Source organism: Fulvia fulva, chromosome 4 (assembly GCF_020509005.1).
Source record: "Fulvia fulva chromosome 4, complete sequence".
NCBI lineage: Eukaryota > Fungi > Ascomycota > Dothideomycetes > Mycosphaerellales > Mycosphaerellaceae > Fulvia > Fulvia fulva.
The window spans coordinates 4,408,814-4,431,376 of NC_063015.1; the positions used below are offsets into that span (position 1 = coordinate 4,408,814).

The window sequence follows — 22,563 nt, forward strand, 5'->3', positions numbered from 1 at the left end:
CGTATCTCTCTTAAGCTTATAGACCTACTTACCGCGTAGTATTTGCTTACCCTTAATCTAATCACGTCTACGAAGGACCTATATACGGTTCTCTTTTAGTAAACGGACCTTATCGTCTTCCGCGAGTTACTATTCGGTCTAGTGACCTAACTGCTATGCCTAGAGCCTTGTCTATAGGTCGAAAGCGTTAGTTACTACCGCTAGTATAAGGACGTAGAAGAGTAGTAAATACTAGTCGTTCCTTAGTATACGCTTTCGCTTTCCTATTACGATATTAGTCTTATCTAGGCGTAATCGGCGGTCGTACGGATATAATGCCTCTTCCGCCGGAATAGGCTACTATTTATAGCTCGGCCCGGCCTATAGTAGTAGTCGCTCTAGCGACGGTAAGCGCTCTAGTAGCGGCGATTGTTCTAGTATCTTAAGATAACTAGGTACGGAGGGTAGCGAGCTATCGTCGTTACTCTCGTCGTACTACTAATAGACCCGGTAAATAGTAATCTTAGTTAGCTATTTAGGCACTAGTTCTATAGTGATAGTCTATAGTACTAGCGCCTTACTTTTAGTATAGGCCCGTATCTTATCTACTATAACGTTATCGCGCTATTCGGCCTTACTATCGGCTTTAGCGACTCGATATCAGCTATTGCCTTTAAAGCCGAGTATTAAGCCGTTATATATCCGCTCCTTACTTAGAGCCGCTTTAGGCCTCTTCCGGCTAGGCTATATTATATACGCCTTACTTCTAATCTTACGGGTATTACTAAGGTTCGGCTTCTCGCCGTACCGTACTTCGAACGGCGTATACCCTAGTCGTATACTTAGTAAGCGGTTGCGAATATAGGTAATGCTATACTATAGTACCTCCGACTACTAGCGCGGGTCGAGCTAGTGCTCTATCTCCGCTATTATTAGTGTTAGAGTTAGCTTATAACGCTATACTCCTTAAAGCCTCTTAACGGTACTATTTTGCTAGTATTGCTCGGTGCCTATATATTCGTATTCGATGCCCTTGTTATACGGAAAAGCGAACAGCTTATACGACGAGTTCTCCCCTACCCTATCGAGGTGAAAGATACGGAAGGGACGTTCTAGCGTTTCGCGGTTTAGTACGATATGTCGTATATAGTAGAGGAGCTCGTCTTTTATACGCGTAGGGATATTATCTACCTATTACGTAGTATCGTTAAGAACTAATAGCTAGTACCTATACCTACCGAAGCTAGGCTCGAATAGACTAGCAATATCGATATAGGTAAGGTTATTTATATAGGTTCCCTTATATAGGTAACTACTATATAGCCGTTCCTTTATACGCCCTAGAGTATATATACGGCAGATATAGTTTCTATCCCTTATTCGCTATATACCGGTAGACATAGTTATAAGCTTCTTAATATTGTCGTCTAATAGGTACGTAAGCCGCTTATACTAGAGCTTTAGCTTTAGGTCGACCGTATATACGGTATATAGCTATAGGAGTTATATATCGAGCACGAGCAGTCTATCTATCTAGGATGTACTGAATTGGTGTTCCCCCTACTAGAAGGTAAGTCTATCTTTAGCTTGTACAATGTCGCGGATATATAGCTAGAATTAGCTTATTACGATTAGGTTCACCCTAACCGTAGGCGAGTAGTAGACTTCTAGTATTTAAAGGCGACGCTTACTAGTTATTATCTTATATAGCAACTTAATAGTACCCTTACTAACCGGCGTGACTAACCCCCCTACCCCCTAAGATACTAGGGTAGACGCTAGTTCTTAGTAGATCTCTTAGATAAAGAGGTCCTTTCTACCGATAAGGCTACCGTTAGTACTACTATCCTAGATAAAGACATCGTATAGATTACGGTTATAGTAGATAGCTATAGCCTCTTAGCCGTTCTATTAGAAGTAGGTCTAATGTCCGCTACCCTAGATAAATATACGGTGTTGCTCCCCTTATATAGGTGTTAGTAGGCCGATTACTAATATACTATCGCTATTATTATCGTCGATACGGCGCCGCTTATTATCCTATCGCTACTGCTATTGTTTCTCGGCCTAGCCTACTAGCGTAAGCGAGGGGTTCTTCTTCTAGTACTCCCCTTTATAGTGCTTACGGGAGTATATATATTTAGGGTAATCGAGGCGCCTCTCGCGGCGGCGCTAGGTACGGCTATCGTTATTATTATTATAGTAGAAGGCGGCATTCTACTATATACTTAGCTAGAAGTTAGCTACTACCGCTATTATATTGTTTAGTATCGCTTATAGTCTATTCGGCTCGCCTAGGAAGTAGGAGTGACTACTAACGTAGCTAATAATAAATTAGTTATATTCGTCGGATAGGACTCGTAGGAACTAGTAGACTAGAAGGATGTCTAGTATAGTTACTAGTATATCGATGTCCTTTAGTTCTACTAACAGTGTCTTGATTACGTCACCGAGTGCTATAATGTCGCTATTTAAGGACGCGAGGTAAGTCGTAAGTAGCTTCTTAAGTACTTACCGAGCCTAGTTCATTTTATCCTTCTTAAACTATACCTTAAGGTCGTCGAGGGCCTGTCGTACTGACTTGTTCGCTTCTCGTACCTTAAGAACAATCTTATAGGCCGTAGTACTATATCTATTAAGGACCTCGGCGTAGGCCTAGAAGCGCTTCTTATCCTATAGCTCTACCCGCTTAATATATATAGCGTCGGTTTCGCCTATATCTATATATTATAGCGGCTTAGCCTAATATATATATGTCTATGACTATATAATCTAATCCCTTGTATATATATCTGTTATATAAGTGCCGTAGCACTATAGACCTGTTTTACTAAGGGAGATATATAGGCCGTAAAGGTCGGATATCGGTTCTTTTGCCGTTACCTCCTTATTTAGCGATAGCTATAACGACGCCGCTTGTTTATAGGCGCGTCGGCCTTAGTAGGTAGTGTAACTAGTATTGCTAATCGTGTGTATATATATATAGGGCTCGTCGTATAGCCGTAGCCTACGGTTGTATCGCTCGAAGGGTCTAGTAAAAATTCTGATTTCCGGCCTTAGCCTATATACGATAGCGATAGTAACGTTACGGCGGCGACGATAGCACCTCTAAAGGTCGTTTATAGTACTATAGCACGTATTAGCAGTGTCTAGTACATCTATAGGTGTCGGATAACGCCCCTCGGGCTTATAACCTATTAGGTATAGATTAATAGTTAATATTATTATAGGTCGCTAGGTGTCTAATAGTAGAGATATAACCCTAGTCTATAGCTATACGTAACTATATACGCTAGTATACGGGCATTCACTTTAATAGTAGAAGTAGAATCTATAAGGCCTCGAGCCTTTCTATATTTTATTATTACGGGTAACACTATATAAGGGTGTATAGCTAGCTATTGTTTATCTAGTACGTATACCGATATCTTAAGCTCCTTACTATAGTCTATTACCGTCTCTTATATTCCGTGTCTCTTAATCTTATACTCTTTCTATCCTAGGAAGTTCGGGTGACCGCTATCTACTACGCTTAGGCAGCGGTCGTACTATTTCCCTACTACGGATCGGCGGCTAGGGAACTGAGGTTCGCGTTCGGATTCGGCGTAGTATTGCGTAGACGCGGTAGGCGATAGTCGCTATCGTACCTATATATTAGGTATTTAGGGTTAGTCGATACGTAAGAACCTATACGATAGCGGTAGTACTTACCCTACTTCTTAAGGTCTTCGCGCTACTTACGGTTAAGCGTAGGTAGGTTCTATAGATATGTCGGCAGATCCTCCTTCTTCTTAGTACTAGCGTACTATAGTAGGCGCTATACTAAGGTACCTACTATACCGGTAGCGGTACTAGTAACTACGTTACCGTTGTTCTAGTTATTCTAGCCGCTATTACCGTTCGAGTTACTATTACTACGGGGGCGCTCCTTCTACGGGTATAGTCGATCTATCTCGTAGAAGCTCTCGTCTAGTACGGTATACTCCTCGATAACGTCTTATATACTATCTAGGCGGCGGTCGACTTCGCGGTTACCGAAGGTCTTAATAGAGTACTTACGGTTTAGTCGGTTACGGAATAGTATAAGCTCGGTCTTATCGGTCTATAATATCTAGGCGCGTAACTTCGAGTAGCGGGTATAGAAGGCTATAAAGGTTTCGCCTTATTCTTACTTATAGGTGGTAATATTAACTATAGCCTTAGTTCCTTTATTACGTATACTATATTAGCGTATTATCTAATCTAATAACTCTTCTCTAGTCTTAAACTCGTTAAAGGACTACTGTCTAGGTATAGGGTTCCTCGGCTTAATACTTCGCTAAGGATTACCTTACGTCTACCTATATACGAAGCGTAGACTATCTACTATAGTACGGAAGGTTACTATAGTTAGCTTTAGGAGAACACTACTATACTAGCTATCGAAATTAGGGTCATTATCGTTCTTAAAGTACTTAGGGTTAGGCACACCCTTACCGATCTCTATACCGCGAGTAAGAGTACGGTTAATAGTAAAGAGACGTTCTAGAAGGTCAACTAGTAGTGTCTAGGTACGGGTGTTACGTATTCTCGAGTTACGACTATTATTAGGTCCTAGTCGCGGACGGTCGTTATTACGTCCTCGGCTATTATTACTACGGTCATCGTCGTCTCTACCGTTATTACTACTACCGCTACCGCCACCTCTACTAGTAGCTTTGCGATACTTACGTATTAGCTACTCGAGTAAGGTCTCGCGTAGGCGGGAACGAGAGGGTCGGCGGCCTAAGCGGCCCCTACCTCCGTTCTATATAGTATCTCCTACCTTAAGCCGAGCCTTTAGGTCATCGACTTCTTATTATAGGGCCTAGTTCTTCACCTTAGCATCTTATGCCTTCTTCTTCTCCTTCTCGTAGATCTCGCTAAACTACTTATATAGGTTATTAGCTTCCTTATATTTCTTCTCTATCTCTTATAACTTAGCTAGGTCGTAATCCTTCTTGCTCTTAAGATCTGCTGCTATTTTCTATATAACAAGCTCTTCACTTCGTAGTATCTTATAGATGCGGTCGTATTCGGTATATAGCGTAGTGTACTAGGTGTTCTAGAGGTCGTTAGCTCGCTCTATTATATCGAGTTGTCTGCCCTTAGTAATCGCCGTGTTAACTACTTGTAGCACGAAGTCGTAGGTAGTCTTCGGGTGTTAGGATATAAGGGTCGTAAGGTTGTCTAGGGTAACATTCTAGTATTGAGATACGAGAATATATTCTGCCTCGTCGAGTAATAGATACACCTCGTCTAGGTCGCCGCCTAGGTTCTCTTCGAGCTTGAACTCGAACAGTTCTATAAAGTCAATCTTACTACCTTCTTCTCGCTCGAAGGCCTTCTAGTAAGCTTTATTAATCTCTTATTATAGCGCGACACCGGTGTCTACTATAACCCGCCGGTTGTCGTCCTATGTCTAACTCTAAGGGAAAGAGGAGAGGTCGGGGAAAAGAGATATACGCTACTTACTTTTGCCCTTAGGCTTAGGTAGCGGTAGTATGCCGCCGTTTGCTATTTATAAAGTTATATTATCTAGGTTCGGGGGAGGCGTAACGGTGCCTATATCCTAACTGTCTACGAGCGCGCGACTACCTACTAATAATGTCGCTACGTTACGTTCTCTAGGTATCTACGCGCTATACGCCTTACCGTATTCTATGTTCTAATGCGACTCTACGCGTTCTCGAGTTCTACGGTTCTGTCTGTTCCTATTGTTACGCGTCCCTTACCTAGATCCGCGATCTAGGTAGGGTAGTAGAACAAACTATAAGGGCGCGCGTATTATAGGGTCCGAACGAGATAGTTATTGTTCTACGAAGCTACGAAAGAGGAGAGCGAGGCGCGGCGAAGTTATAAAGTAAAGCTAAGCCGCGCTAACCCGATACGGAAGGTCTACGGTTCAGCCGGGCCGACGTAGCTATAGTAGGGGGTCGCGGGCTACCCGTAATAGCTAGCTCTAATACTAGTAAACGACTCGAAGCTTAATAAAGATATAACTAAAACTTATAATCTTGTTTATAACCTTGCTCGTAACGTTATACTTACTTTGCTTAATACTAAGAACCTTGACCTTAGGTACCTTAATACCTTAAGATTTCGACTTCGAGTCGACCTTAACCTTGATTTTACTAAAATGTACTAATAATACTACCGGGTATATACTTAAAACCCCCCCTTATTAACTACTAATATATAGACGACTAACCACCCTAGTAAGTAAGGGCGCGCCTAGTAACCCTAGGATAGCTTACGCGTAGGTATATATACTTGTCGGTCCGCGGGCCGTAAAATATATATAGTGATCCTAAAAAAAAGATAATAAATCTGAAATTTTTAGATTCCCGTATCTTCGCCTTATAGAGAGATTCTTCGTAAATCCTAGCTTCCTACTAAGGTCGCCTCCTAACTATATATATCTTAGTAGTACCCCTATATACCCCTACTACGTAATTAACCGTTAAAGGTTAACGAGATTCGACGCGTAAATTTCAGGGTCTAAAGGGGCCCTTAGCTCGTTAATACTATTACCGTACCTTATAAGACCGTAACTACTTATTATTTATTTAGAACTACGGCTGGCCTATTAAGGACAAAGATAGGCTCGAATACTAGCTCTATAAGCTATACTATAGCGCTAGTAGAAAAGAGAAGGGTATCTATAAGACTAACGTCTCTACGACTAGTACTTCGAACTAGATAAAGACGAAGTACTATACCGATAGTAACGGTGTCATTTGACTAAAAGGGAAAGAGGAAAGGCTTGGATCAATATTATAGTAGTAAGTAGATTAATAACGAGCTACTATCGAATTTGATAAGGACGAGTTTCTCGTACTACTTTATAGCTAGATTATCAAAGACAATATCCTCTATTATAAAGTCTAGACAGTGCGCTTTAGACGACTACTTGTCTACCTTTAAGAGCGCTATAAGTCCTATCTACTATATTAAGTTACTACCGGCTTAAAAATCGATAGAATCTACGATAAGATACTAGGCTATATTACGGAAGAGTTGGCCTTATTATTAAGCAATATTAGCTATAGCTTCGACTTATAGACTTCGAAGAATAAGCTCGTACTACTTAGGCTCGTTGCTTACTTTATTAATAAGGACGGTAAAGCTATAAAGATACTACTCGTATTACTACAATAGCGAGGTTGTTATTCTAGATATAACATCTCTAAGACTATTAGTAATACGCTTGTCTACTACGGCGTAGAGTATAAGATCGGTTACTTTATTACTAATAACGCTAGTAATAACCCGAAGGTAATAGGCTTTATATCTACCGAGTACGGACTCAATAAGAAGTAGTACTAGCTTTGCTATAACGTGCTTTACTACCGAGCGGGCTATACTACCGAGCGGGCCACTTTTGCTAAGAACTGTACCACTTCTATAGATATAGCTATATAACTACTATTATAGCGTATATTGTCTTCAAACGAGGCCAAACTGACCTTAGCTATCTAGGCCACGAAACGCGACGCGACAATCACGAATCGACTTGCTATAAAGGTATACGACGCGTCTCGAACTATACTAGGGTATCGATTAAATAGACGACCTCCTCGGGGCGACTACGAGCCTAATTCGAAGAAGCTTATAGAGCTAGAAGAGAGGGTGATACTTAAGTACATACTCGAGCTAGATCTTAGAGGTTTCCCGCTATTAAAGGCTAGTATACGAGCAATAGCCGATTTATTACTATAAGAGAAGGGTCTTAAGCCGGCTAGTCTTAATTAGACAGACAGGTTTATTAGGCGGTATCGTGAGCTAAAGGTTCATATAACACGTAGATACGATCGTTAGCGAGCCCTAATAGAAGATCTAGACGTTATCGAGAGGTAGTTCTTACTTATACGTAATATAAAGGAGAAGTATAGCATCCTTAACTAGGACACCTATTACTTCGACGAGACAGGGTTTATAATAGGTGTTATTACGTCTTAGAGCGTCGTTACGGGTTTAGAAAGGCGTAGTAGAAAGAGGAAGTGTCAGGGCGAGAGCCTGGCCTGTGAGATGCAAGGGTGAAAGCGAGAATGCAGGTGCGAAGTGCAGATGCAAAAGGGTATGGTATGATTGCTACACAAAACAAAAGACGAAGGAAGCAAGAGAGGCCTGGGGAAGGCCAGATATTTATACGCGACCCTCGCGAGTGCGTGTCCCCGCATCAACAGGGCTAACCCGTGCGAAGCCGCGCTCAGCAGCTTTGCTCAAAACCTTATTCCAACCTGCCCTACGTTCCGAGTCTTCCACGTGCTTCTTCTAGGGTCCAGCGCAGTCGCGGGTGCTCGCGGGAGTGCCGTGAGTCACACAGTCACGAGCCGAAGTGAATCTGTCAAGGTTTGGTAGAGGGGTGAATTTGGAGGGCTGGGTCCCGTAGTGAATGTTGCGGGGCATGTGATTCTTGGTGCTCACACACCAAGCTGGACTGTCACTTCTTGACGACTTCTGAGCACTCTGAGGCTCTTCTGTCCCCACCTTCTGTACACTCTGTGGGGAGACCATGACAGTAGCCCCCCCGAACAAAGCTGAGTTCCTACGAAGCCGTAGTAGTTCCACATATCGAGGATGTTCAGCTTCAGTACCAGGCCTAGGCCTGATGTCATGGTCGATACACCATTGGTAAGCCCCGTCGAAAAGCTCAGATTCGAAGAGCCTGCCGATGTTGACTTCTGGGCCGTCTGCGCGGGCGTGGTATTCTTCGATTGCTTGACGATTGAAGATGATATGTTGGATAGGTTCCCATGAGGTATCCCACTCAGGGCAACCTTGCCATTCGACTTCATACTTGATCGGCGGTAGTCCTTCAACGTCGTTGGGCTCTACGCGGATTCCCCGGATCTTGCGGACGGCATAGTCGTCAGAAGGTAGGTTAACAGGCTCGTCGACTTCTACTTCATCGGGAGGACCTGGCATGTCTTGGTTTTGGTTCGGGAATGGGTCCTCAGCCGACGGCCGAAGGCGTACGGGATGGAAGACGTCGTGGATCTTTATGTTCGCAGGAAGAGCTAGACGGTAGGCGTGTGAACTGATACGCTCGGTGATCTCAAAAGGACCTAGGTTCTTCCAGTTCAGCTTCTTGGAGGGGCGGTCTGTCTTGATGTTCTTGGAGTTGAGGTAGACCATATCGCCTACTTGGTAGTCGGGAGCTGGCTGGCGACGACGATTGGCTTGATCCTCGTAGATTGCTTGTGCGTACACCATCTCGTCGTGAACTTCTTCATGGATCTGTGAGAGCATAGTAGCGAACTCGTCTGCTGCTTGCTCGTTTGCGTCTTCGGTAGGCGGGAGAGGTTCTTCTGGTTCCATGCCTGTACGAGGGTGGTAACCTCTCGTAGTATAGAAGGGAGAGTAGCCAGTAGTCTCCGAGTCCCAGTTACGAGTAGCGAACTCCACCGCAGGGATATGCTGAGGCCAATCCTTCTGGTGGTAGTCGACGAAGCAACGAAGGACCTGCTCGAGGATAGCGTTCGTAATTTCGGTCTGGCCGTCGGTCTGTGGCTGAAAACTGGTCGAGAGGTTATGCTTGATGCCTAGGATAGCACACAGACGCTTCCAGAAGTGCGAGATGAACTGGGTGCCTCTGTCAGAGGTGATGCTATCCGGGAGGCCTTGAAAGCGCCAGACGAATTCGTAGAACAAGCGAGCAGTCTCCTTTGCGGTCATGCTCCAGCACGGGATCATGTACCGGTCCTTGGAGTGACGGTCCACGATCACTAGAAGGGCCTTTGCTTTCACGCCGCTGAAGGTCTTGCCGTGAGGAAGATCGGTGATAAAGTCCATAGTGATGTGCTTCCACGGACGATCAGGAGCCGGGAGAGGGTGCAAGAGACCGTGGGGACGGTGGCGGTTAGCTTTGGCTCTTCGGCAAGCAGCGCAGTTCAGCACGTAGCGGCGGACGTCCTTCCAGGAATGCGGCCACCAGTAATACCTAGCGAGGAGCTTGTGGGTCTTGGCTACGCCTGGGTGACCCCCAGAGGCGGAGTCGTGGATGATTTGAAGAATCTCAGCTCGGATATTAGAGCCTTCGGGCTGCGGTACGTAAAGCTTCTTACGGAAGTAGACGACACCTTCCTGGAGCTCGCACTCGGACAGCGAGAAGCCCGGGAATGTCCTCGCGCCAGATTCAAGGGCCTGAACTAACTCTTGGGCGTCTATGTCGGCATCGTACGCTGTTCGTACTCGTGCCATGATGCCTTCGGGCTGCTCCTCATTATCAAACCCCTCAAGGTCTGATTCGGATGAGCCGTCGGTCGTTACTGAGCCCTCTTCATCGTCGTTCAAGTCCTCAGCGTCCGAGGCGTATTCTTCAGGCTCGGATTCATCGTCACTCTCGTCAAGGTAGGCAGGAGCGAGCACGAGAGTAGCAAAGGAAGCGGCGAGCGTAGGCTGGCCATTCGATAGGTACTCTCGAAGCTCGGAAGAGAGGTTGTGCTCTTTGATGACTTGTTGCCCTGCGATTTGCCGGCCCCCTCTTCGATCAACTGGAGAGTCACCAGGGCGGCGGGTAAGGGCGTCGGCCATCGAGTTGGCCTTGCCGGGCGTGTACGAGATCACGAAGTTGAACCGGGAGAGGAACTCGCTCCAGCGGGCCTGGCGACGATTGAGCAGCTTGCTCTTCATAAAGTAGACGAGGTTCTTATGGTCGGAGCTTACTTGGACGGGCATAGCAGAGCCTTCGAGCTCGGGGCGCCACTCTTCGAAAGCTTTGACGATGGCGAGAAGCTCCTTGTCGTAGATCTCGTAGTTACACTCCGTGGCGGTCATCTTCTTGGAGAGGAAGGCGACAGGTAACCAGGGGGATTCAGGCGAGCGGCGTTGTAGCAGGACACCGCCCACCACGCCGTCGGATGCGTCGGTCTCTACACGGGTCTCCAGTTCGAAATCGAAGTGCCGTAGAAGCGGGTTCTCAACAAACTTCGCTTTGAGCAAGTCAAAAGCCTCCTGGCATTCGTCGGTCCAGGCGAACTTCTCACCCTTGCGCGTGAGCTTCGTCAAAGGGCGTACCACGCCCGAAAATGCGTGGATGAAGCGGCGGTAGAAGTTGGCAAAGCCTAGGAAACCCTGGACCTCTTTGACGTTCGTAGGAGCATCCCATTCGACGATAGCGTCGATCTTCTCTTGGTCCATCTTGATGCCGTCTGCGGTAATGATCAAACCAAGGAACTTGACTTCGGTCTTCTCAAACTCGCACTTGTCGATGTCGAGCTGCAAGCCGGCGTCTGCGAGCTTCTGAAGGACCTTACAGACGTGCTCGCGGTGCTCCTCCTTGGTCTCGCTATAGACTAGGATGTCGTCGATGTAGGCAGTGCAGAACTGATCGAGGAACTCCTGAAGGATGTCGTTAATGAAGTTCTGGAAGGTACTAGGCCCGTTACAAACGCCGAAGGGCATAACGAGCGACTCGAACAGCCCGTAGCGAGTACGGAAGGCTGTGAGATACTCGTGTCCTTCTGCCATTCGTAACTTGTTGAACGCAGCGATGACATCGAGCTTGGTGAAGTACTTGGCCTTAGAGAGGCGCTCGAGCGTCTCCTGAATCAACGGTATTGGGTAGCGGTTCTTCTTTGTAACAGCGTTCAAGCCTCGGTAGTCTACGCAGAAGCGTAGACCACCGCCGGGCTTCTTGACGAACATGACGGGACTGCCAGCGCTGGAACGGCTCGCTCGAATGAACCCCTTCTTTAGGTTCTCTTCGAGGTATCTCTTGAGGACGATAAGCTCTTCTCGGGACATGGAATATAACGGTCCGAACGGTGTCTCTGCACCTTCTTCTAGCTCAATCTTGTGGTCGTGAGGGCGATGAGGAGGCAGCTCGTCTGCGGCTTTAGCATCGAATACGTGGAGGATGTGGTGTGCCCAAGGAGGGACCTTCGTAGCAGGGTCGGTAGGTGTACGCTTCTTGTCGAGCTTCTCGAGGGCGATGTCGATATCGCGGAGAGAGGCGGCGAAGACTTGAGCTTTGGGCTGCTTAGCAGCAGTGGTGAAGGCAGCGGCGTTCACCTGGAAGATCTTGGTATACTCAGGACCGCGCTGAGGCGGCGGAGAAGGCGGAGGTGCCGGAGGAACTTCTGGAGGGAAGCTGACAGTAAGGGAAGTCCAGTCGATGATAGGTCGGTGTCGTCTGAACCAGGGGAGGCCGAGGATAAACTTCTGATGCGGTAGGGACGTAAGGAAGCTGGTGATCGACATACGCTTGCCTCCGAGGGTGATTGACGTGTGTACAACATGAGTAATCTTACCAGTGGTAGTCTCCGTGCCGTCAAAGAGTTCAAGGGTGCGAGGGTACTTCAGTTCCTGGGGTTCGAGGTTGAGAGAGGTCGCGAGTTTATAGTCCATAAAAGACTCGCCTAGTGCGCCAGTGTCCATGAGAGTGAGATTGGAAGAAGAGAGTTTCTTTGAGCCGATATTTACATTCGTGACGAACGGTTTGCAAGCGTGGTCCTTGCCCGTCTCGTCGTACAGGTCTAGCTGTGCTGTATTGATCCTCAACTTCTTTCCTCTCTTCACTTTCGGTAAACGTTGTTCTTGGTCTTCATCGCGTCGATGAGGAAGACCTAGGCTTTTTCCTGCTCAGCGGGAGCAGCAGGAGCAGGCTCGATAGCGCCGACAGCGCCGCGAACCGGGTTGCGGGCGTTACGGGCAGCGAGCTGCGGACAGTTGGCTGCGATGTGGCCTGGACCGCCGCAGTAGGTGCAGAGTCCGGCCTGGCGACGGCGAAGCTTCTCTTCGGGAGTGAGCTTACCGTTGACGAGGCCCTGGACTCGAGGGACGGCGGCACCAGCGCTGAGATCCATAGCGTCACCTACAGAGACGGGAGGGAGAGCCGTAGGAGCGGCGGCGCCTAGTGGAGCAGCGAAGTGGCTTCCGGGACCACGAGGCTGACGACCTTGAGAACGGGAAGCGAGGAGAGAGGCGGTGTGTTTCATGTTGGAGTCGAGGCGCTGGCAGGTCTCGACGAGCTCACGGAAGCTCATAGCACCGACGTCCTTGTCCTCGAGGGCTCGAAGAAGCTCTGCTGACAAACCACGGCGGAGAGTGCTCTTCTTGGTCTCTTCGTTGTAGCCGGTGAACCCGATGTCGCGGTTGAAGGCCGCGAGGTACTCGGCGAAGCTCTTGTTCTTCTGGAGGAGGTTGTGGATGGCGTTCTGGGCGGTGGCTCTACGGTCTGGATCACCAAAGGCAGCACGGAGGTCCTGCATCAAGGTGAGGACGTCCGGGCAGCCGATAGTCTGCGTGGCGTTGTCGATGTAGTGTTGTACCTGAGCCGCGGCGTCTCCCCGAAGGAGGGAGAAGACGTACGTGACTTTGTCCTTCTCTTGCGGAAAGTGGTCGGCATTAGCCAACAGCTTGATGGTGAGCTGTGTCTCAAATGCCTCAAACTTGCTCTTGTTGCCGTCGAACTCGTCTGGGTCGTTGACCTTCTTGGAGAAGTGCTGGCGGCGGTTGTCGTCGGCGTGCGGGGCGAGGTTCTGGAAGGTGTTCACAATACCTTGAAGGTATGTTGCTTGGTTGTTTGCTTGCTCGACCTGCTGGGCGGTCTCGCGGAAAGAGGAGACGGTGCGGTTGATGAGAGCGTAGGCGGTGTCGGGGTTGGCGTTTGCCCAGGCACCGAAGGCAGCGGCGTTCGAGAAGGGGATGTCAGTCCACTCACTGAAGTGGAATGGAGTGTCTTGGTTGTCGAGGTTGACACCTCCATCGGTGGCGTGGTCACCCATGAGGATGACTCGAGTGGTTGACGGTTTGTTGGTCTTTTGTGATGTCAGGGCGAGAGCCTGGCCTGTGAGATGCAAGGGTGAAAGCGAGAATGCAGGTGCGAAGTGCAGATGCAAAAGGGTATGGTATGATTGCTACACAAAACAAAAGACGAAGGAAGCAAGAGAGGCCTGGGGAAGGCCAGATATTTATACGCGACCCTCGCGAGTGCGTGTCCCCGCATCAACAGGGCTAACCCGTGCGAAGCCGCGCTCAGCAGCTTTGCTCAAAACCTTATTCCAACCTGCCCTACGTTCCGAGTCTTCCACGTGCTTCTTCTAGGGTCCAGCGCAGTCGCGGGTGCTCGCGGGAGTGCCGTGAGTCACACAGTCACGAGCCGAAGTGAATCTGTCAAGGTTTGGTAGAGGGGTGAATTTGGAGGGCTGGGTCCCGTAGTGAATGTTGCGGGGCATGTGATTCTTGGTGCTCACACACCAAGCTGGACTGTCACTTCTTGACGACTTCTGAGCACTCTGAGGCTCTTCTGTCCCCACCTTCTGTACACTCTGTGGGGAGACCATGACAGGAAGGTCGTTTAATAGGGCAATAGAGAATAGGTAACAGTAATTAAGACTATCTATATAGACGGAATAGCGCTCCTACCCTACGTTATCCTTATAGGCAAACAGTATATTAGTGCCTAGTACTAAGACGGCAACTTGGGTCTAGACTAGACAATCGGGCTAATAGAGAATGGCTAGACTAACAATAAGTTCGGTATACGGTAGCTAGAGCATTTCTAGAAGTATACTATAGCTCGTACGACTAGGGTATAGAGACTACTTATTATCGATAGCTACGAGAGCTATAACTCGAAGGCATTCTAGAATCTATATAAGGAATATAAGATCTTGGCCCTATATATACTATCGCACGCCTCGTACTTACTCTAGCTATTAGATATAGGTTACTATTCGCCTTTAAAGAAGGTATACGGTGCTTAGCTCTCGGGCTTAGCACGCTAGCGCATTACTTATATCGACAAAGTAGAGTTCCTACGCGCCTTCCGGGCAGCCTATAACGCTGTATTTAGATAGGAGAACATCCTATCGAGCTTTAGAGGCGCTAGTTTAGTTCTATTTAATCTATAGGTAGTAATAGACAAGCTTAATATTAAGCTACGTACGCCAACCCCTCTAGCTCCGGACTCTACCCCTTAGGAGTCGAAGACACTACGAACTACAAAAGAATTCCACTCTTAATCGATACTAGTAACGAACAAAATGCGTGCCCGGGCAGGTTTATCGCCAAACTCGTTATAGGAAGGGGTATATTAGCTTATAAAAGGGAGTAGAGAGATAGCATATTAGATAGCTCTTATATAAAGCGAGATTAGTAAGCTACGTAAGTCTAACGAGGCCCTTATATAGCAAAAAGCACGAAAGCGCAAGTACATTTAGTCTAGAGGGTCTCTAACCTTCGATAAGGCGTCGCAATTAATACCTCTAGAGGATACTAGGAGGTAGGAAGTGAGTAGAGAGTCGCTAGATAGTGTTCGGCTAGTACTAAGGCTACGACGCTATAAGCGATATAGCGAGTCGGGGCATAACGTACGTACCTATTAAGTAGACTTACTAGATAGCGAAGAATCTAAAGAGGAATTGTCCTCCTAGTAACGATTCTATAGGATGTCGTCGTGTTAAGATACCGTCGTAATCGAAGTAGAAGTAGTATAGTTCTTAGTAAAAGTAGCCCGCTCGGTAGTATAGCCCGCTCGGTAGTAAAGCACGTTACTAGTTATACCTTTAACCTTACTATATAAGCTACGCTCTTCGGTAAGTACGTAGGTAATATTACGTAGGGCTTCAAAGACGAGCTTATCGCTATTAAATCGGTTAAAGAGGCTAATCTACTACTATAGCGAAAGCGAGGGCCTATCGGTAAGCTTTACTACGTACTATATTTTATTAACTCGTCACCTTAGCGCCTAGAGCTATTAGATTAACTACAACTTGACCTTATTACTCTAACGAAGCCGGATAGCGCTTAAGATATATACGGTATTATCTACGCTATCGAGATACGCTAGAATAGCTATATCGATAGTGCCGAGAGAGCCGCGTACCTAATACTAGCTATTGACGAGTTTATACGCCGAGAAGTCGATAGCTAGTATAACTACCTACGCCGCTATATAGAGCGCGGTATAGAGCCTAGTCGTAAACCTCCTTCGATCGTACGCGATGACCTTACCGCTAACGATTAGACTATTATTAAGCGATATATCGAGATCCTTCGGCCGTTAAAGGACGTAACGATAACTCTATAAGGTGATGCCGGCGGTAACTTCGGTATAATCTAGTAGGTACTACCTACTTTCGCTCGCGTAATATAATACTTCAAAGAGTAGCGAGAGAGGTATCTACTTTAGCCACTACGGCGTACACTACCGCGGTCTCGAATAACGGCTAATATAATACTTAAACGAGTGTCGGATAAGGAGCTCGAGCTGCCCTTAACTATAGAGGGTTACTTCTCTATAGCGATCAAGCTTGCTTAGTAGAAGATAAGTAAATACTTTATACGATTAGACGACACGCCTGTGTACGTAGTAGCAGTCGTATTACACCTAAGAATAAAGTGGCGTTGGCTTGAGTATAACGAAAGCGATAGCCGCTTCGGTCCTACTAATACGTAGATTATAGGCCGTAAGAAAGAGGTAACGAAGCTCTAGCTAACCTACAAGCTAGTCACGATCAAGAAGAAGCAGCCGTAACAGTCTTTACACCTTGCCGTCGATAAGGGCTTCGTCGAAGATTACGAGAGCGACGAAGATTACGCTTAACGAGGCCTCGATAAGATAGAGCAGTATATACGCCTACCGCGGTACCCTGAAGCTGAGCTTGCTATTACTGATTCACCTATCAAGTATTAGGTTGATAAGCTACCGTAATGGCCCAATCTAGCACGAATAGCGCTCGATATCTACTGCTGCCCTATAATGAGTGATGAGCCGGAGCGACAGTTTAGTCAAGTAGGTGATATTCTTATACCGAAGCGAAGGCACATAGCAGCAAGCACTATTAACAACCTAATGACCTTGAAAAGCTAGTGCAAGCAAGGGGTGATAACGATTGAGAAAGAGCTGTTCAATAGGGTGAGAACTCCGGCAACAACACCTCCGACAGCAACACTAGTAACGACGACGATATAGGTCTTGGCACGTCACAAGTTGAGCAACCAAGGCAAGTCAGATGCTGTGTATTCACTTGCAAGGCAAGTCACGAGCTAGCAGGGTACAAACAATCAAGTCATTCACCTCATTTTTGACTCGTTTGTTTGTTGATCAGTCTGTCTTGGCACCATGTACAAACGTCGTTCGTTAGCTCAATAGCAGGCAGCAAGCACACTGCACCTCTATCAAACACTCACTCTCTCAGACCCCACTCGCAAAATCAAAACCAGCCTGACACACTTACGCCCACCTTTACCACCAACATCACTACCACCACCACCGCCACCACCACCATGCCACCCATAACCATCACCCTCGACATTCCCAAGGACCTGGTCAAGGCCATCTACGCCAACGAAGTCCATGCAAAGAGTGCCAACTCCGCCTTCACCGAGATCATCTCAACCAACAAACAAGCCATCATCGACGCCGTCCTTACGACTTACATCCTCATGGTCGACGTCGTCCCAGGGTACCCCGACCCTGTGCTCATTCCAGTCACAGGCGAGACCTCCGTCATGGAGTTCTTCAGGTCGATCAAGAAGGCCTTCTACGAGCTGGCTGAGGAGAAGGAGTGGAGAGTGCCTCGGGGAGAGCAGCAGATTATCTGGTCGGGTCTGCAGACGGCTTGTCGGTGTGGGGTGGAGGCGTGTGGGTGCACTTTGCGTGAGGTGAGTCCAGTACTGGCCAAGGGGTTCTCAGAGTTGTTGGCAGAGTTTTAAGAGGGGTTGATGATGCTGAATTTTGGATAGGCTTGTATCTTTCCTGGTACGAGGGTGCATGTGAGTTTGAGGGAGATGAAGAAGAGGTCTTGACCGGCCTCGAGGGTGCAGACGTGGAAAAGACGTAGATTGCTGCTGCAAACTCAGGCAGACAGCTGCAAAGAGTGAGGTTCGGTTGGACACAAAGCACATCTGCTTTCATGCAGGTGTTCGTTCGTGGTCGCATCGATCTCGCTAGGCTCATGCTCGTGTTAGTAGAGGGTGAAACTTCGGCACTATCCGTCCGACCGTTACTGATCGTTCTTTCCCACTTCACTAGGATCTTCGCACCTACAAACACCGTCGACGATTACATGCAACTGCTCGATCACCTTTCATCTACAGCGCTATCACGCCCTAGCCATCATGACCGTGCCGGAGAACATGTCGGTCATTCAACATCAATGTGACGCTATCGCTTCCCTTCCAAGTGGTTGCTGCCATCAAGAATCGCGGCAACAATATGAACGCTATCGCTAGTCTCAGGACCGCTTTTGTTGCGAATTTCCCGACCATTGTGGCGGCTGTTGATACCACTCCATACAACATCACTGCCCCAGTAAGGCGCGTTCAAGCTCCGCCCCCGTATAGTGAGTTGTCACTACGCTGTATTGGATAGGATGTAACCACTGAGATCATGCATAGCGCCTGCTCAGAAGACATACACGATCAACCTCGTCCAGCTCAATGGTCGACGTTTCCAGCTTTCGATCACCAACGCCACCACCGTTGATGAGCTGGCCAGAAAGATACAGGACAGGGAAGGCATTCCGCCAGATGAACAGAGGCTTATCTTCGCGGGCCAGCAGATGGAACATTCACACAATGTTGAAGAGGATGAGGAGGACACAGAGGGTGGTAAGCCCTTGAAAGAAGTGCGTATTCCGAATACATTGCAGTGTTGACACATGGCCACTGACTACGTTTGTCCGCAGTACGGCGTTCAGGCAGGCTCTACCATCCACATAGTCACGCGCCTTTGTGGCTCATAGACACTGCTTGGGAACCGGTGTGGCCAGGAAAGGGCCGCTGGGGACAGGGTATCTGTAAAGTCAAGGAGCACATTCGCCCGCGACAGTGGTGGTGTTCTGGGGCACTCAGATCTCGACTGGTGGAAAGGCTTTATCTCTTCAGACGTTGCTGTTCATGATGCTTCATTGTTGCTTTACATGTCTTTTAACTTCTTCTATATCCCCATCTCTGCCAGATAGCATCCATAGTTATCGGAATGATCTCCTTCTTTCGAAGGCCATCGCTCAAGAGCGCCACCATCCCTGCCAACAGCAGCCATGACGATCGCTTACAGTCCCCTTTTTACAGGTCACCGCAGTGTGACAATGACAAGTATATCCTCCTCCTGCAGTTTTCAGTCCCTCTCTGCCGCAGCCCTCTCTTGGTATTCTCGCTTCTGCTTCTTCCTAGCCTGCTCCTCCCGAGCTTCGGCAAGTGCTCTCTTCAACTTCTTCTCGTCAATCTGAACATGGCGGACCGGGCTCTTCTCTTCAGCAACACCGTGATTCTGAAACTTTTCGAAGATCCGTCCAGCTGCGTCTTTGTGTCTCTGTTGGCTTTGCTGGTTTGTGTTCACCTGCGGCCAGGGAAAAGCACTCTCGCTAAGTGTGCGATTGTCTTGCTTAGTAGTGCTCTGCACTGGCGTACTGATGGCAAAAGCAATTCGACTGTTGACAGACTCTTCAGCATGACGAGGTCCCGAAGGTAGAGCAACACAGAGCGCTCCGCTTGGAGCAGGAGGCGGTGGTTGATAAGAGTTGAGTGCACGAGGTCCAGTTCCTATGGTAGGCGAATGAGCAGTGCCAGAAACCCGAGCTCGAGCGATAGGCCCTGCGCCCCTGAAGTGCGGCGATTGCATCATTGGATTCTGATTGTGACGAGCCAGGCGTCTCTGCTGCGGGTGATTGGTATATTCTGGGGCACGCAATCTGGGAAGTCCTGCCACTGGCGGGGCAACATAGTGTATGATTGCAGGCCCATCATTGGCGAAGGCCAAGGGCCAAGCATGCGCTTTGGCTGAGTCGGCATGTCGCCACCGCTTGAGCACCACGGACTCTCGTTCGGTGGAGCAGCCATTGTGTTGGCTGAGTACATCTGTGGCATTGAAAGTGCTGATGATGGTCCGACTGATGGCCCCAGCGTCTGGTGAGCTCGATCAATACCGTAATATGGAGACTGTACCTGCGGATCATACCCAGCATGAGCTTGATATTCAAAGCTGGGAGCCTGGTATCCATGCACACTCGAGTCGCCGTAGGCATCTGGCGCTCGGTTGGTGGATCCTCTCGCCGGTGAGATCTCAACGTTGGCTTCCTGTAAACTAAGATCGGTACGATGGCCATGGTCCAATCGGGAGCGCCTGAGTGCTGCTCTTGCGCGGAGGTCTTCTTGCATAGCGTGAAATCTGGAAGCGTTCTCCTTGTACTGCCATGAGGATGAGCACATGGGGGTTGAGCGTAATCTTTTCATTCCACGTGCAAACTTTTCGTTCTCTTCACGGATGTCTACGTCCTGCGTTGTGGAATGGCCGCCGTTTTGATCTTGTTGATATTGCTGTGAGGCTGATACGATGGTGCTCTGTCGGGACTGGCGGTTGTTGGAACTTGGTGTGATGTTGGTGCTGCGGTGTCCGAGTGGCTGATTGCCCAGTACCTGTGGTGGGCGAGCAGAAGAGCGCATTTGTGGTGGTCCCTGCGGGGATGTCATGTCCATCAAGTACTCAAAGTGGTCGAGCTCGGCCTGTATCCGATTGCGGCGTTTCTTCAGGGCAATCTTGGACCGGCCAGTGACTGGATGGGTCTTTTGCAGTTGCTCCTATGTTGTCGTTAGTGTGTGGGCACTCAAGCGTAGGGATCATGCTTACTAGCAAGAGGAGTGACCGCTCTGAATGTTTGCCGCTGATGAAGTACCTCGAGCCGTCCTGGTGTACTTCTTGCGGGCCCTCATTACGAGCTGGCTGTGCTTGTTGTGATGGCGGTTCGCTGATGCTGCCATCACTCTGCACGAGCTCCTGATCCGCATGCGGAGCATCGGGCTGCAAGCGCGAGTCTGAGCTCCTCTCAGCATCACATGGGTTTTTGTATCGCGATGCCGAGGGGCCCTGATCAGCGCGACTCTCAGGAGGCTGATCGCTGTCATTCATCGCTGAGATCGGGCTTGTTGACGCAGTGCAGGTCCGGAAGTGTTGGGCGTGCTTGGCAAATCCCAACAGCAATGCGGAGCTGAAATATTGCACATAGGATCATTGCCTGGTGTGCCGTGCCGGCGTCCGAGCGGCGGCCGTTGAGCGGTATGTCATCTTCCGCTTCGGCTCGCTTCACATGCCGGGTCTTGGCGATCGGTCCACAGTATCCATGGATCGTGCTTTCTCCCCACAATAGTATGGCACGAGAAAATTGAACGAATTCAGAAAACTGTGTGGTATGAACGAAAGCGTGCAGTCGCCTGCTTCCCACCTGCCGTCCCTTGCCCATTCACCAGCGGGTCTTTCCACCTTGACTATAAATTTACGCTCCGGCATGACACTTTTCGCTCTTTGTCACAACAAAACCACAGACACAGAGTAAGGATGTCTATCAACGTCAACATCACTTTCGTGCTTCCACTTCACGTCATCGCAGCCATCAAGAGCCCGACAACATCGCCGGTCTCGATGATGCTCTTCGAAACTACAAGGAGACAGTTGTGGCGACTGTTGACGGCATCTCGTACAGCAGCTCTAATGACCAAGATGCTGCTCAGATCTCAAGCATACAAGGTTTCCATCGAACTACTCCCATATGATAGACAAAGACTGACTTGATTCAATCACAGCCAAGCAAGACGCATCCGAGTCTGTCTCAGACGGGTCGGAAATTGCCATCTTGAAAGCCTATCCGCAGTTTCGTCGGTTGTGTTTGCGACGCAGCTGTAGTGTCTGCATTTTTGCTCCGTCACCTTCTCGATCTTTGCTAACGCTGCTTCAACTTCTTTGTCAGTCATGTCGCTTTGTTCGCTATCGTCGCCTCGGCTTCTGACCCTGCTGCCGCCTTCAACATGGTCATGATCGCTACCAGCACCGCCTGATGATATCCCTGGGCTACATCAAAGCCGCCGTTGTCGACTCTGCCTGGGATAGTTGGTCCTTTCTTTCCCTCAAAGCCTCTACCATTGTATGGAGACTTGCATTCGGGCTGATCCTGTGGTGATGCCGAATTTGCTTCGAGATCCTGGAACAGTGGTCTGTTGACTAGACGGGTCCATAAAAGCATACTGGATGCCGCATCGCCAATAATCTTGAAAATAATAACGCTTTTCGCACAAATTTTCTGTAGACGGTCTTGTGTCCCATAATGAACATCATCGCTCCATCGGCACTGGAGGTAGCTACGAGCGCGTCAAAGCATAAGGTGTCGATGGGGAACGGAGCGTGACCTGGCCATGTCGGGAAGTCTGCGAGATTGTGTTGAGCTTGCAAGCAATGTAGCATGACCCTCAGATCGGAGTCAGGGGTCTGGACCTCTCGCATCAGAAAGTATCTCGGTACGTAGGGATAGCCGACTTGCACTGGCGATTTGGTGATCTTGCCGTTTTTGTGGACAGTTGGAAGGGCGATTTGTATGCCTTGAAGAGAGGGCGGTGAAATACTCCCATGTCCCTCATTGTGTCGGAAAATACTACCGTGTCGCTTTATAGCAAAAGCATACCGCTATTTCCCTACATTGTGTTAAGAAAAAACTCCTATAACCCTTATTGTGTTAGAAAGTACTGCTATAACCCTAGTATAATCTAAACATGCGATTCTTGCACTTTTTTTAATTTCTCTTATATCTATAGCTCGGTAGTAAAGTAACTAGTTATATTATTATA

General features: G+C 48.2%; 4 protein-coding genes across 4 annotated transcripts; 2 read left to right on the plus strand and 2 right to left on the minus strand.

Moving 5' to 3' along the window:
• Window positions 1–17,235: 17,235 nt before the first annotated feature.
• CLAFUR5_04924 (uncharacterized protein) lies at window positions 17,236–17,664 on the plus strand (the record flags this gene model as incomplete). Its single annotated transcript, XM_047904072.1, has 1 exon — window positions 17,236–17,664. The coding sequence occupies one exon, from the start codon at window positions 17,236–17,238 to the stop codon at window positions 17,662–17,664; it is 429 nt and encodes a 142-aa protein (XP_047760202.1).
• Window positions 17,665–18,166: 502 nt separating this feature from the next.
• CLAFUR5_04925 (Ubiquitin) lies at window positions 18,167–18,695 on the plus strand (the record flags this gene model as incomplete). Its single annotated transcript, XM_047904073.1, has 3 exons — window positions 18,167–18,293; window positions 18,349–18,578; window positions 18,639–18,695. The coding sequence occupies 3 exons, from the start codon at window positions 18,167–18,169 to the stop codon at window positions 18,693–18,695; spliced, it is 414 nt and encodes a 137-aa protein (XP_047760201.1).
• A 374-nt stretch (window positions 18,696–19,069) lies between these two features.
• CLAFUR5_04926 (uncharacterized protein) lies at window positions 19,070–20,857 on the minus strand (the record flags this gene model as incomplete). The annotated part of the gene is made up of 3 exons (XM_047904074.1): window positions 19,070–19,841; window positions 19,910–20,529; window positions 20,579–20,857. 3 exons carry the CDS (start codon window positions 20,855–20,857, stop codon window positions 19,070–19,072), a joined length of 1,671 nt encoding a protein of 556 aa, XP_047760204.1.
• Window positions 20,858–21,692: 835 nt separating this feature from the next.
• On the minus strand, window positions 21,693–21,965 carry CLAFUR5_04927 (uncharacterized protein; the record flags this gene model as incomplete). Its single annotated transcript, XM_047904075.1, has 1 exon — window positions 21,693–21,965. The coding sequence occupies one exon, from the start codon at window positions 21,963–21,965 to the stop codon at window positions 21,693–21,695; it is 273 nt and encodes a 90-aa protein (XP_047760203.1).
• Window positions 21,966–22,563: the final 598 nt, after the last annotated feature.